At 38.3% G+C, this 15,846-nt stretch overlaps 1 protein-coding gene across 5 annotated transcripts; it reads right to left on the bottom strand.

Annotated features, from left to right (window-relative positions):
• Positions 1 to 554: 554 nt before the first annotated feature.
• On the bottom strand, positions 555 to 15,388 carry LOC111341763 (uncharacterized). Of its 5 annotated transcripts, none has more exons than XM_088732698.1 (4): positions 15,158 to 15,387; positions 8,432 to 8,836; positions 7,620 to 7,715; positions 555 to 6,006 (listed from the first exon to the last, which is right to left on the bottom strand). In XM_088732698.1, the coding sequence occupies exons 1-4, from the start codon at positions 15,210 to 15,212 to the stop codon at positions 5,804 to 5,806; spliced, it is 759 nt and encodes a 252-aa protein (XP_088588824.1). In that variant the 5' UTR covers positions 15,213 to 15,387; the 3' UTR covers positions 555 to 5,803. The 5 variants fall into 5 exon arrangements, with proteins under 5 accessions (XP_088588824.1, XP_088588825.1, XP_022804500.1 ...); XM_088732699.1 differs by lacking the exon at positions 15,158 to 15,387 and adding an exon at positions 14,885 to 15,050; XM_022948765.2 differs by lacking the exon at positions 15,158 to 15,387 and adding an exon at positions 10,278 to 10,771.
• Positions 15,389 to 15,846: the final 458 nt, after the last annotated feature.

Below are 15,846 nucleotides of genomic sequence, written 5' to 3' on the forward strand. Positions count from 1 at the left end.
GCGCTGAAGCACTTCTTCGATGCTAATGGTCGATCTAGAAGGAAGCCGAAATAGACGCCTGCTTTTTTTCACAGGAATTGTTAGCGTCTTGAGTAAACATCCTCGTGTTTTCAGTTTGGCGCGAGGTTATAAAAGCGCCACCTCTTGACGCACAGAAAATGTATGTTATGGTAATAACACAGGTAGAGCTTGTGTAATCTTAGAAGCCCAAGGCTCATATTAAGAGTGTCCGAATTTGATTATGAAAGGGCCCAACCATTTTTCATTCCTTGAGTTCTGAATTATCACAAAACTTGAATACAAACTCATATAAATGAAAGTTTGAACAACCGTCAAATTCTATAGTAAAATAACTTCGAATATTTTGACAAGTCAGGGTCAATTGAAATTCACTTATTCTCCTATTAGCTTTCAAAAATGTAAAGAATAGCTGGTGGACTTTCTTTTGTTTCCTCGAAGAGGCTCAAAGTGGCTCAAAGTGAAGGCAACTTTAAATGGACTAAACAAGGAAACCAAACTACTCCCAACTTGCGAAGTTAAAACAAAAACCCACGTGACTTAAAATTTTTAATAGAAATCATGAAATACAAGAATGGGATGCACCTGTTTAGATCTGGAACTGCCCCTCTCCTGGCTTCATACCAAGAATCCTGATTTTATAATCAGCCTACGGGCTTGTATTTTAAGGTTATTTGATACCAATTAGTGCGAATAATTATTCATTTGAATCTTGGTCTGTGATGTTATTACAGTAGGTACCTCAAACTCGGCCAGTAAGGGGTGTTTCATTGCAAATTATAACATAACCAAAGTAAAGCGCGCGCGCTCTGATTGGTCAATTCAGCGTCCACCATTTGCCCATGAGTGTACGCTGCTGACGTGAGCAAATGCAAAGATTAGTAGGATTTTTTAAATAAAAGAAAACTCTTTTGCTACAATGTATCAATGTTATATTATAAAACAAATGGTAAACGCCATGGTGTACACTATTGAGTTATGGATGCACTTGGGAGGTTTGCTAAACACTCAAGAAGCTAGAGTCTTACGCTTCTTTCATGCTTAGCAATCTCCCGCGTGCATCCATAACTCATTAGTGTACACTGTGGTGTTTGCCAAGAGTTCTCAATAAAATATCTAGGTATTATAATAGATTCTAATTTATCATGGAAAAGTCATGTAAGCTATATTGCTAAAAAGATTAAGCGAAATATTGGGATTTTTTCTAAACTTCGTTATTACGTGAATTTAGACATTCTGGTTAAGCTATATTATGCCTCAATATATCCCTTCTTAACCTATGGTTTAATCTCTTGGGGTAACACCTATTCTTCAACTACCCAGCCTTTGTTCATTTCACAAAAGAAAGCAATGCGAGTGATTACTTTCTCTAAATTCCATGAGCATTCTAGTCCAAACTTCAAACACCTGTATATTGTTAAACTGCCCGATCTTGTTTTTCTTAGTATTGCAGTTTTTATGCATAAATTTCACAATAGACGCTTACCAGCTGCGTTTGATACTTTCTTCACGCAAGTTAATAAAAGACATAATTATAATACAAGAATTGCCTCAAATATGTCCTATACCTTACCTTAAGTAAGAACAAATTATGGAATATTCAATATAAGTTTTAAGGGCCCCAAAGTATTGAACTCAATTACTGAAAATTTGAAAACCCTCTCTATCCCCCCCCCCCCTTTAAGGACTCAGTAATATGTGATCTTGTCAAAGATTATTAGTTGCTTCTTTTCTCATAAGCAGTTAATCAGTACTTCAACATCATATCGTTGACCCTGTCCACCTGGTACCGCTGGGAAAACACGTTTGGAATCAATTCAGATAGACAGGACGCTGCCTATCTGTCCATGGGTCTGCTTCAATGCGTTGAACGCCAAGTGAAAATGGCTGAAATATATGAACAAATGATCCTAACTTTTTGCGTTATCGGCAAAGTTGGAAATTTACAAAATAATAAATCATGTGATGTAATGTACGCTTAGGCCAGCCGTTTTTAAAAAATGTGAAACTCTACGCTTAAAGCTATAGCTAGCTTGTAAGATCTAGCGACCTAAGAAAGTGAAAATTATGCATCCAAACTCGTGCGTCTCGAATGTGAGCTAATTTGTAGCCAGAAAGACCTTTTCATAAGATCGCTATCAGAATCAAGCTATATCGCTGTTACAAGAAAATCTTGGCATCCACATAGCTCACAATTCGCTTGTAGAAGCTGTTACGGTTTCTGTATGATTGGCTATAAGCCGAAATTTGAATTTTGTATGAAAGTGTATGAGTTATTAGTAGCTTTGGTGTTTCGGCCAAACATTGTTAAAGCTGATTCAAGGTCATGACTGGTACTCGATGCCTGATTTCTTAGAAAAGAGAAAAATCAGCTGTAGGGAACTCTTTAGATGCAATTAATGTTACCTTTCATTTACATTCTGGGCTAAGGAAATGCCGAGCGTATTAAACCAATTTGTCTTCAACGGTTACGAGAAACGTTTTTAACGGTTCTACTCCTTGCTCTATCGAGTTGAGGGTCTGGTATATCATGCTTTTGAACGTCACCCAGAAAAAATATGCCCAAAATGGAGCTAATCACGGTTTTGCAAATGTTCCATTTGCATTGATAATAGAGAGATTTAGCAAGAGGATGGGAACGTCATTTCAGAACGGGAGAGCGCGCGGAATAGTCTGGACACGACACCATTCGACTTCCGGCGTTAGCGTTGCCGTTCTCCCAAACAAGTTCTGGACGTCACTTCGCTGGTTTTCCCGTCGCGATCAGAACGTCTGAGATTTCCGTCAATTGTGTATTTGTAAATCGATCCAAACGAGTTAATACCGTAACTATAATTTTCCTCTGTTTGCGCTTGTTGCATCACTCTCAAGGAGGATAGTTTCGTTGTCCTTAAAGCTGTTTGTGAAAGCGAAAATTTATGTTGGCGATCTTTGAAAAGCCGAGTTTAGGCCATTGAAGAACAGATATTGCGATGACGTCTCTTGGAAACGACTGCTAAATCACTTCTGAAACACAACGGGGCGACGTTCTCGACCCAGTTTCTTACCGGTATTTTTGCTCCGCGCGCCGTTGTCAACTGACGTTCCCGTCCTCTTGCTAAATCTCTCTAATTTAGTTTAACAACAGACAGAGGCTTGTTTTTGGATCCGACAGTCATACTGAATGCATTTATCGTATGTACCTAAAAAACTAGACTATTACATCAAAGGTATTCGACGGATACACTAAAATAACGGCACAGTAATCAGGATTAAAGTACAACGATAATCAAAACTGTCTTTATAACATAACTAAAGTAAAGTGCGCGCTCTGAGCGTCCACCATTTACCCAGGGGTGTACGCTGCTGACATGGTAGATGTAAAGACTAGTTTCCCGCGCGCGCTTGTTTTTTTTGGTCACGTAAGATTTGTTAGATAAAAGAAAGCTCTGCGAAATTCTGATTGCCGAAGCTAAGAAAGTATTACTCATTGAAAATTATTGAAAAAGGAAAACCTCAGTATTGAAAAGGAAAACCTCATAAATATTTACTTTCCACGCACATTTACATATGCTTACTACAAAACTAGTTTCGTCTACAGACCTCTTCAGTTGTATCCGATGTATCGTTAAAAATTCCAAAGCTCAGATGAATTCATATAACATTGCACGAGGAATAACCTGGTATCTAGTTACATAACAATGACGCTAAAGTAAAACTGATAAAACAATAACAGTCAAAAATAACATAGCAACAACGCTAAAGTAAAACTGATAAAACAGTAACCGAATTCTAGTCTGTTGTTATTTTTGACTGTTACCAAATTAAGATCAAAGAGGCATTGCATATTAAGTGGGAAAAACCTATCCTTAATCAGCAATTGAAACATCTAGAATTGTCTCTTTCCTTTTAATTATGTTGTTCCTTGGTCTTTTAATTTATTTTTATTATTTATTTATTTATTTATTTTTGATCTAGTCAAGCGCGCGCTGTTTACGTTTTTCGCGTTTTTAACATTCAAATTAACAATTGGTTCATGCTTTAGCGTGCACTATCGAGTTATGGAGCACGCGGGAAGTTTGGAGAGCGCGAAAGAAGCGTAAGAGTTGCCCGAGGCGATAGCCGAGGGCAACTCTAGCTTCTTGAGTGCTCTCCAAACTTCCCACGTGCTCCATAACTCGATAGTGCACAGCTGAAAGCATGAACCAATTGTTTTAGAACATAGCCGGTGGAATTGTGCATCAAATGCGAGGCGAAAACGGACAACAATATCAGGTGAAGCGAATCGTGACGGCGCTGATGCCGAGTCTCCTTTTCTTTTTTTTTTCTCTTTTTCTGCCTCATTTAAGAACTTTAGCCTATGGGAAAAGGTCGAAACATTGTCTTCGTTTTCGGACTAGCAGACCGAGTTTCTGTTTGTATCCATTATTGTCGCGAAATGTATTATTTTTCCCCGCACTAGCAATGGCCGCTCGCGCGAAAAAAAAATTTCTGGCGAAGTCGGATTTGCTGACGCTATCAGCGTGCACTATCGGGATTTTGAGCACGCTTACGTATAATGAATTTGATTGCGCGACTCTGCTAGCTATGTTCTAATGTAACGTAAGCCCTGACACGTACTTTGTAACGTACCTTAATATAAATTCAAATGTACAACAGTTAAATGCTCATTTGCAACTGAAGATGACATGAGAATGTCGAAACATGTCTTGTAAATTTAAACTCAAAGTTGTTGTTTCTTTTTTGAGAACTGAAGAGGTCTGTAGACGAAACTAGTTTTGTAGCAAGCGTATGTAAATGTGCGTGGAAAGTAAATGTTTATGAGGTTTTCCCTTTTTCAATATGAAGAAAACTCTTTTGCTACAATATATCAATGTTATGTTAGAAAACAAATGGTAAACGCCACAGTCTATACCATTGAGTTATGGATGCAATTAGGAGGTTTGCTAAGCACTCAAGAAGCTAGAGTTGCTCTCGGCTATCGCCTCGCGCGAATCTTACGCTTCTTTCGTGTTTAACAACCTCCCGCGTGCATCCATAACTCAATAGTGTAACCATCCCATAACTCAATAGAAACCTAAGATCTTCTAAGAAAAAACTCTTAATGGTACCTAAATGCAATCTTAAAACATGGATATAGAGCGTTCTCTCATAGAGCTCCTACTCTGTGGAACGACTTGCCGGATGATATTAGGCAAGTGGACCTTTTAACAACATTTAAGTCTAAACTTAAAACCCATTTATTTAGGGAGTTGTAGTTTTTGCTTTCATTGATTTTGCACTAGTTTGTTAAATCACTTTAGTTCTTAATTGATTATATTTTTCTATCACTTTCATTGTAAAGCGCCGCTGGATCTTTGAGAAGCATTGCGCTATATAAGCTATGTATTATTATTATTATTATTATTATTATTATTATTATTATTATTATTATAGTGTACTCTGTGGTGTTTCCCATTTGTTAAATAGTGTCCACAGGCTTATGACTTGAATACCGAACAAACTGCTCAATCTTAAGGAAGGGCTAATATCTAAACTGTCCAGACCTAATAGTTATCGATGCCCAGATTCACATTAATAGAGATTAATATTCACTTAAAAGCCTTTAAAGTCCCCCCCCCCCCCTCTCTCTCCCTTCCACCGACAGGTAAAACGTATTATAGGAATAAAAACTAATAGTAATAGTAAAAGTAATAGAAACGTAGTTGCACGCGTTATGCTCAAGAATCTCAGTCGTTCTCTTGGCCCTATTCTCGATGTTCTGACACTAGCATTATGCCCACAATTATGATATAGCATAATTTAGCTAAGCCGAACTGATCTGAGCAAAGTGGGTTTGTCTCGAACTCGTCAGCCTGATGTGAGCCGAATTTGAAGCTTTTTTACGATGGTGAAACCAAACCTTCAGCACAATAGGTGTTATGACACCAAACAGGATAACTCCGGATGCCACCGCCAATGTAAAGGGGAATTTCTTCGATGTTTTTCTTGGCACTGAACCGCTGGGCTCTGGAACAGACATATAAAAAAATCTGTTGATCAAACTGTAATAGTTGACAGATATTTTGGTAAAAAGGTAGGTGGCTAAATGAGTATAAAGGTCATAATTTCAATATATCAACAAAGTTGAAATGGTAAATTGGCCACCGTTACGGTTATAAAAGCTGACGTTTCGAGCGTTAGCCCTTCGTCGGAGCGAATAGAGGTATGGTGAGTTGTGTGTGCTTTTAAAGGCAGAAAATGGAGCTGCGTGATTGGTGGGAACATGGCAACGAGAAAAACACGAATAAATTGGTGGAATGAAAAGCGTTCGTTGATACCTGTGGGATTTAGACTGCCGGTTTGAAAGATGAGCTTTTGTTCAAGAGTTTTGCGGCTTTCTGTGCTACCTAAGTGTAAGGAAAGACCGCAGATTGCCATATGTTGCTTAGAATTATTGGGTAAATTAAAATGTCTAGCGACTGGTTTCGATGTGTCCTTGTCATTCCTCTCCACGTCGCATTTAAAAGTGCCTGGTTGGTCATTACTCTGAAAAGAACTTCTGACCAAAAAATTGCCTATGTTTTTGTCGCGTTTGAATGAAATGAGCGGAGGCTGCGAAAAGATAGTGCTTGTCTCTGGATCGTTTTGAAGTAATTTAAAGTTTTTAAGAATGATGGATTTAACTGAGTGTTTGTGAGGGTGAAACGTGAGAGGGAATGGAATGCGGTCGGAATCTTCCTTATGCGACGTTTGTAGTGCTGAATGTCGATCAATAAGTTGGGCGCAGTGGTAACCCGCTTGAACGACAGAAACAGGGTGACCACGTTTATCGAAAAACTGGCACATTGACTCTAATTTGTGGTGGAAATCAGAGTCATCACTACAATGATAAACGACGAAGTCTTAGAAACTGAGAAAAAGGAATGGAATTCTTAACGTGAGATGGATACGAAGACGAATACAACAAGTAATTATGCGAGTCTGTAAGTTTGTAATACACACTAGTCCATAAACCGTTGCCTTCAATTGAAACTTTGATGTCTAAAAAGGATAAAGAATTGTCAGAAACTTCCCAGGTATATTTCAGAGCCGGGTGAAAATAATTGGCTGCGGTTATGAATTGAGTCAACTTTATTCGTGTTTTTCTCGTTGCCGTGTTCACACCAATCACGCAGCTCCATTTTCTGCCTTTAAAAGCACACACAACCCACAATTCCTCTATTCGCTCAAACGAAAGGCTATCGCTCGAAACGTCAGCTTTTATAACCGTAACGGAGGCCAATTTACCATTTCAACTTTGTTGATATATTCAAATTATTTCGTTACCCCCACCGACGCAGCCCCAAACAGTTTCTTTAGAGTATGAAGGTCAGTTTGGAGGTTAATTGATAGGAACGAAAGTATTCTTACATGTTGCCGGATAATAATGAACTGTTTGAACTTGCAATATGCGAAATCATTTGCAGTCTAAACTCAGCCTACCGGGGTAGGTAGTTTTGTGAGAGGATGAAAATTTATTAAGGCAACTTAAAATTCTTGATTAGATTGAAAAAGAAGCGTTGACTGCAGTGTAATTGACCAGTGATCTTACTAGTGCACACATTCTTGGGATGGGCGGACCAGCAGGATAAGAACATTACCTTTCACCGTTTCTGTAGACCCAAGTTTGTTAGTGGTATACACTACTGTGGTAACATTTCTCTGTTGTGGAGTGGCAGTTTTTGGTGGATCTGTGTCTAAGAATTTACGCAAAATTAAGTTTCATACCTGGAAGTTTTAAGAGGAAATACAATAGATAGAGTAAAAAGTTTAGTTTGGATTTGTGAGCAGCCAGACCCCAGATCTCCGCATCCGACACCCATTTCCTTCAAGGCTGGATTCTTCCTTGTTTTTTCATTTACCTCTTTTTTTCCTGAACAGTATGATAAAAAAATATTTTCCTGCTCCTTTTATGCGGCGGTGGTCTATTGACGTTGGTGATTTTCGTTCTCGATAAATTAGGAATGGCTGTAAACACGATTGTCTGGTTCAATCTTCTGTTGGACTATTCATGAAGGAAACGGAGCTTATATAGCTAGAACTGACGACAGTTTTATTTAATTTATAAAAATATAATAATAACCTACAATAAGATTGAATAAAATTATACTCGCAATTTGCATTGATCTTGTAATAACCGTTATCGATTTCTCAGAATAACTCAGTGCGGCCTCTCTCTTGGGAAATTTTGGGGACCCTTCCGATCAAGGAACTACATCTTGGATCCCGACTGAACAAAACAATGCCCCTAAAATCTTATCAATTGTTTGCATTCGTTGAAGAGACATGCATGTATCTCTTCTGCGTGGACCCCATCGTATGACCCACAAGTGAACCATAATGACAGCAACCTGAAATACAATTTTGATTTAAAACGAACGCTCTCTTAGCTGTCTTTAACGATATCACTTACGTCTAAATTTAGCTTGAAGTTCGGACACAACTTGAAGCTGAACTGTGCCGGTCAACGGGGTATTTTGGAGGCCATATTCTACCACAATTCCATACTTTTTGCTGTCTTCAAGCTTTACATTGTAAAGTTCAAACACAGCCATAGAGGATGTCAAATTTCCTGCCCAACCTACCGATGACTCATATGAGGGCCTTGTTAAAGAAAAGCCACTCGAGTTGACAGCTATCAACTTTGTTTTCAGGAACCCAGGACTCTTCCAAATACCAAAAACCACCTCGTAAAGATCATCCTTCAGATCTCCTGAATTATAGTGCCACCTAAATGTAATAGTTTTGCCAATGATGGCTCTTGTTGGCGTGTCTGGAGCATCGATCATGCTTGGGTACACAATAGCTTGAATAGATCCTGTAAATGACATGGCACAAGTCATTAGTCATCCCGAAGGGGGGGGGGGGGAGTGAGTGTCACATTAAAATTTACCTGATCCCTCTAGACCTCATTGGCAGTCCATTTTCTATAGTGCCTCCCTTGATACTCTATTGACCACGACTGATCCCCCCCCCTCCGTTCCCCCTGAAAACCTTGTAACTCCCTCTCCCCCTGAAAAACAAATCCTTGGCCCTCCCAGGTGATAAATAATGACTGGCCCCTTCGTACGTACAACTTTTAAGAAGTGATAAGACTTATCAGCTTCAATGACGCTAGGCCTATTTTTATTGAAGATTTGTTCATATCGATAAGTTTCACTGTCAAGAAAAGTTACTTAATATAAGGCCTTGTGGTTATCTTTTTGTTTTTTTGTTTCTTAATGATTGCATTCCTTTCACAGGCTGCTCAGTGGCTGGTGATAACACACTTGATAGGTTGACTAGCACCGTGTCGTGCAGATGCAGACACTCCGTCAAAAATTTCTCCATCACCGCCCATTACAAGACATTACGAGGTACAGTTGCACAATTTTAATCATATCAATTTTTTGCAGTAAAAGCATGCTATAATGGTTTACTTTGGCATGGAAGGACATTGAAGAGGTAAGACTGGGACACAAATGGAGCGAGGGAGGATGGATTTAATTCCTAGCTTACTTCCTTAGCGTGACCCCTTCCTTTAGACACAACCGTGCTCAGACGTCTACAGACACGCATTCTGTTTTGAAGGCATAGATCCGCCTAAATCCTCAATTTCTCAATACAAATCGCTCCGTGTATTAGCTCGACTGCGAGGAAGTTACAGGTCCTTCATGATATTACCAGAGATAAATTTAACCTCTTAAATCATAGTTTCGTTTCCGCTTTTTCTCAGAAAGGTCGATATTGTCGTAACGGAAATAAACATAAATAATTCTTGAATAAGCAGACTAATTTTTTTTTAGTAAAGATAGTGTCTCCGAGATTTGATTTTTAAGTTCTAGCAACGAACTTTTTCAGATATTTCCACCTTTCTATCGAAAAAAGCGTTAAGCTGAAGCTCTCAACTGCTCTGCTTAGGCATTTTCCCTCCGCACATTATTCTGTTAGTTTCATTTCTTAACGCTTCCGCTTCGCAATTCTTCTGAAAAAGTGTGGCTTGATTAATTTCATTTCATTTCGTCGACCTGATATACACTGATGTTCCAAAGTTCACTTTAATGGTCACATTTTATCCAGAAGGGAAAAAAACATCAACCATCGAAAAACTCCACTAATTGTGGAGTTTAAAATGCTTAAAATATAGTATTCCTTTTCTGTTCTTCAGATTTCCGAACGACGATCGTTTTGGACACCAGGCTAGTACTTTTAACTGGTCGACAATAAATCATGTTCTAAAACTCATTAATTATAATTCCCAGACAAACATTTTGGCTTACCTGTGACCCAGTGAATCACGAGATAACAAATCCAAAGTATTGAACGTTTCTTCATCTCTTTGATTACTTCAATTTAAAGCAGATTAAATTGTTCAACTGCAATTAAAACGAACCAAACAGAGAAAAGAAAAGAAGCGTAAAACGCTGAATTTTCCCGGCGATGTAATAGTCTAATTTTGATACCGAAACATTGAAAAAACTCGTAAACATCATGATCAGTAAAGTCTATTTTGGTTTGTCTTGCCCTGTTTATCAGGAGCCACTCACGTTGCAGCTAATCAGCTGCGGCAAGTAGAATTAGTAGAGCTTCCTGGGTACGTAAGGTATATTTTCTCGTGGCACAATCGAAATCTTCTGACCGCCACCTCCCCCGGCTTTAAATAATGATCGGTCCCTAACAAGCATAGTATATATATATACATATATATAGTGGTTATAAATTAATGACAGGAAGATCGTTTCACCATTACTCTGAGTTTCATGCCGCTTGCGCTGCGATCATCAGACGGTTTATATTTAACAATTATTCGCGAAAGGCGGGGTGAATATTGTCGAATAATCCCCGAGACGAAGTCGAGGGGATTATTCGACAATATTCACCAAACCTGAGGCGAATAATTGTTTTATAGCATAATTTCAGAGCTGAACAACAGAGAAATCTCTAAAATCATAACATTTTAGTAACATTTATTAACATTTTAGTTGAACATTTTATATAAACCGCGCGGAGCGGTTTATAGAGCGTCATGTAAGGAACCGCTCGACCTATCAGATTGCTGGAAACACTTTGCTCAGCTCTGAAATTATACTAAATATGTATATATACAGAATGAAAAGGTACACCAAACGATGAGCTCCCAGTAGAAGGATCCAAGGAGGATACAGCGCTTCAATGTAAATTTTAAGTAAGTGTAAAACGATGAAACATGAAGCAAACTTCTAACTATTCCAGCTTTAATGTGGCGACGTTTCGGCCTTCGGCCTTCTTCAGGTGGAACGTTTTTACATACAAATTAAAAACTAAAAATCCTAGTAGGTTTACAGAATGACCTGAATTTATACTAAACGTAAGAAATATAAATAATATTACGTAATGCACTAAATACCTAAATAATAAGATATAATAATGAGTAAAAGGCAAGAATGTGCAAGGGGCGAAATAACCACGATTGGTTGCAAAGAATTCAATTGCATTGTGTAAATTATGTCCTAATTACGTATTGTAGCGGACGCGATTTTTGGATCTGAATTCGCGTCTTTTGTTAAGTCCATGGGGACTAAGTGTACAAAGTTGTGCGGTCCAGTAGGCCTCTCTCGTAAGTAATAATCTAGCAATATGAGCTGCGTCCCCTTGGCTGGTAATTTTCTCAATAACAATATACAAAATTAATTTCGGAAATCTCGTGTTTGGTACAATTGAAATGGACTGCAAGCTCGCACGTTTTTTTGTTTGTTCGCATAGACGACTTGTGATCACGAAAACGTACCTTGAATTCAGTGGAAGTAGAACCTACGTATTGTAAATTGCATTTCTTACTCCAGGCCAAGTAAACAACATTTCTGGAAGAGCAAGACAACTTGTCTTGTAAACACGTTCCACCTGAAGAAGGCCGAAGGCCGAAACGTCGCCACATTAAAGCTGGAACAGTTAGAAGTTTGCTTCATGTTTCATCGTTTTACACTTACTTATATATATATAATATATATATATATATATATATATATATATATATATACTTTTATATATATATATATATATATATAGGAGAAGTAGTGTGGCACACGAGGACGGACAACTTCGAGCGAAGGAAGACATATACTCAATAAACAATCTAAAAGGTTTAATAAAAAACGTTTCGGTCCGAGACCTTCATCAGGTAGATATAGCTCTTTGGCTACAAAGCTCTGCTTTCATGTCCAAATTGAGCACTGTGGGGTGAGTCATTGCTGCTAGCATTGCGCATAGCTTACTAGGCTTTCCTAGTTTGAGCACTCTGGCATGGCTTAGACGAAACCACAAATGTGGGATCGTTCGGGGTAACCATATCGGTTCTCCCCCATCTTAGTATCAGCACTGCACTGATGAGGCCCAGAAGGCCGAAACGGTACTGTCTGCAGTTATATATATATGTAGACTTGAATTAGGTCAAAACTATTTATTTACTACTCTGAGTTTCATGCCTTTTACAAGACAATCATCAGGCTACTGCCAAAATGAAAGAATACATGGTACATTATATAGTGATTTTGAAAAAACCGTTGTAATTCACAATTGGCTGAGGTGTATAGCAACGGTAAAACAATGTACAGTAAACTGTTAAAAATAAATCTGATAGGCTTAAATTGTTTCGATCAAAAGCTAAACAACATACAGTAAACTTCCAAAAATGAACTGCTAAAAAAAATTTTAGAAGCTCAAACAATCACGCTATTTAAAAGGAATCTCTTTGCATGTCTGCAACTCGATATAAGTTCATTTCTGTTGTTCAGGGTCGCCATGTTCGATCTACAAATTATATAGTATTTCTCGCACAGACATAAATTGCACTTTTTCATTACATTTGAATACGATCATGCATGCCTAACAATCCGCCATCTAATTTGGTGGTCGACATTCTTGTCTTTCAAGTCCTATACATATTTACTAAGTTCAGTGGAATTTCTGTACCGTTCATTTCTGAAGGAACATGTATGGCTTCTGTAACGGGATTTGAATGATTTGTCGCAAAGACCAATGTAAGTTTGCTATGAGTACGTTGTTGTGACTTCTGCTTGATAGATGATACTCTGCTCGTTGCACTTTCCGTCCATAGGGCAGGAACCTTTGTCACGGCAATTGCAAGTGTTGATAGCTTGAACGGGCGAGTTTGATGACTTGTTAATGACGACTTTATTGTGGTTAAAGATAATGGCTTTTACATTGTTCATGCAGCTAAAGCTAAGTTTGAGTGTGTTGCGGTTGAAGATTTTGTGCAGAGGATTTGATTTGGGAAAGTGTTCAATTAAGGTGAGGAAGCACTTTCCAAAGTGGTTCCGACATTTCGACTGTACGGAGGATTAAACCAGGTGATGTTTCTTGGCCTATTCTTGCGGTGTTTGGTTTCTGGAGCTGGAGGAGCTCTTCCGTAGGAGAGATTGTAACTGCAGCCGCTCTTGTTGAGGGCATCTTGGTAGGTACCTTTGGCTTTTTCAAAGGATTCTTTGTCGGAAGAAATTTCTGAGAGGCGCTTGTTGATGAATTCCGGGATATTTTTTAGGATGGATGGCGGCTGATTGGATCTTTTGTGAACATAGAGTGGAACGTTTCCTTCTTTTGTGTAAGGGTAATACTTGCCAGATTGGAGGTCAAGGGTGACATCTAAAAAATTTACTTAAGTGATGTTGGCTTCAACTGTGATTTTTAAGCCGTTTTCACGGAAAATTTTGCAGAAACCCTTGTTGATTTTTTTCGATCTGTTGTGGCTTTGAGTTAAACGGCACCATGTTTTCTTTCTTTTTGGCAGTAGCCTACGGGCTGATCAGAATACGACACAACTCGTAAAAATACTCAGCGATACTACACAGCAAAACGTTTGATTATATGTATTTATGCGAAACTTTACTCGAGACTATTTATATTTGCCTGCGGTCACGTATTCCTTCCAATCATATCAGTTGTTTACGACAGCACTTTCTTGGAACACACGCGAACGAAATTAAAAGCCTCAGACTGTGCTCTGTAGCTAGAATTTGTTTAAAGGCTGATAGTTTCGAAAGAAACTGTTTGGGGCTGCGTCGGTGGGAGTAACGAAATAATTTGGATATATCAACAAAGTTGAAATGGTAAATTGGCCACCGTAATGATTACAAAAGCTGACGTTTCGAGCGTTAGCCCTTCGTCGGAGCGACGAAAGGCTAACGCTCGAAACGTCAGCTTTTGTAATCATTGCGGTGGCCAATGTACCATTTCAACTTTGTTGATATATCCAAATTAAAAAGAAGAAACTTCTGAAACGCTATGTAAGATATATATAAACAGTTAACCACCTTATCTAAAACTATTTAAATTCAAATTTCAACGCTTTAATCCCGTCAAGAACACTTCCTACTCAATATTTAGGTTTCCGGACGAATTTCAGCAAATGTCTCCTGCGAAGGGAATAGATAACTATACGTTTACACGCATAACGAAACTCTCATTTTTATCGCGATAGTAGCCATTTTGATTCTACACAGAGATCAATGTCGGACACAGGAACGAAGGATTGCGGAAAACATTTACAAACAATTGCCCAAGCACGTTCATTCACAAATAGTTCATCATCACAGATAGTTTCAGTTCATCATCACAAATAGTTTCAAACAAGCTTTTTAGTCAGTGACAACAAAAAAATTTTTATCTGTTATCATGCCTGACTACAACTATAGTATTTTTTAAATGTTTTCTTGATTTATTCAATAAAAAGCTGCGTCATCACTAACATATCAATGAATCTTTTGTCTCAGTGTTTCCGAGAAAAGCAGGCAGTCTATAAACGGTTAAGACGCTAATTAAGGAATTTGTCGTAATTAAATGCATACTTTTCCTTGCGGAAAATCAGTGATTATTTTACAGAGATAGGTCTTACTTTTTTCATTGAAAACTCTTCCATAAGTGATTTCCGATCCTTTAAAGTGCACTGTAACGTTTTGATATCAGTGAAGGTGTTTGTATTTTTTCTGTAGGGATTAAAATCGCTTTGCCGATGCACTGAACGTGAAATGCGCGTGGTCAAAGTTGTTCCTATCGGTTTCCGGCAGTTTCTAATTCAATAAATACTAGGACAAGGCGAGCTTTTTCCCATCACCTCGAAAGCTAAATACATCGCAAATCCTTGTCTTGAGCATAACAGTCGACTTACCTTGAATCAGTGTTAAAGTACAAACAAAAGGCAAACTCCATGTGAGAAATTTCATGCTTGCCGGCCAACGTTGAGAGTACTAATCTTGTGCAAAACGTGTCGAGTATCTCATTCAAATGCGTTACTCTTGCCCTATTTCAAGCTAATCTTATAAACAATACGGCTACTTTGGTTTTCTGGGAAAAAAGGGAAGTGTTTCGAAAGGTAATAACATTGAAATTTCAAGAATGATCTTTGTGTCCTCTTTAAGCCTCGTGTTTTCAGTTTGGCGCGAGGTTGTAAAAGCGCCACCTCTTGGCGCACAGAAAATGTATGTTACGGTAATAACACAGGTAGAGCTTGTGTAATCTTAGAGGCCCAAGGCTCATATTAAGAGTGTCCGAATTTGATTATGAAAGGGCCCAACCATTTTTCATTCCTTGAGTTCTGAATTATCACAAAACTTGAATACAAACTCATATAAATGAAAGTTTGAGCAACCGTCAAATTCTATAGTGAACTAACTTCGAATATTTTGACAAGTCAGGGTCAATTGAAATTCACTTATTCACCTATTAGCTTTCAAAAATGTAAAGAATAGCTGGTGGACTTTCTTTTGTTTCCTCGAAGAGGCTTAAAGTGAAGGCAACTTTAAATGGACTAAACAAGGAAACCAAACTCCTCCTAACTTACGAAGTTAAAACGAAAAC

The sequence above is a fragment of the Stylophora pistillata genome, chromosome 9 (genome assembly GCF_964205215.1).
Source record: "Stylophora pistillata chromosome 9, jaStyPist1.2, whole genome shotgun sequence".
In the NCBI taxonomy this organism is placed as follows: domain Eukaryota; kingdom Metazoa; phylum Cnidaria; class Anthozoa; order Scleractinia; family Pocilloporidae; genus Stylophora; species Stylophora pistillata.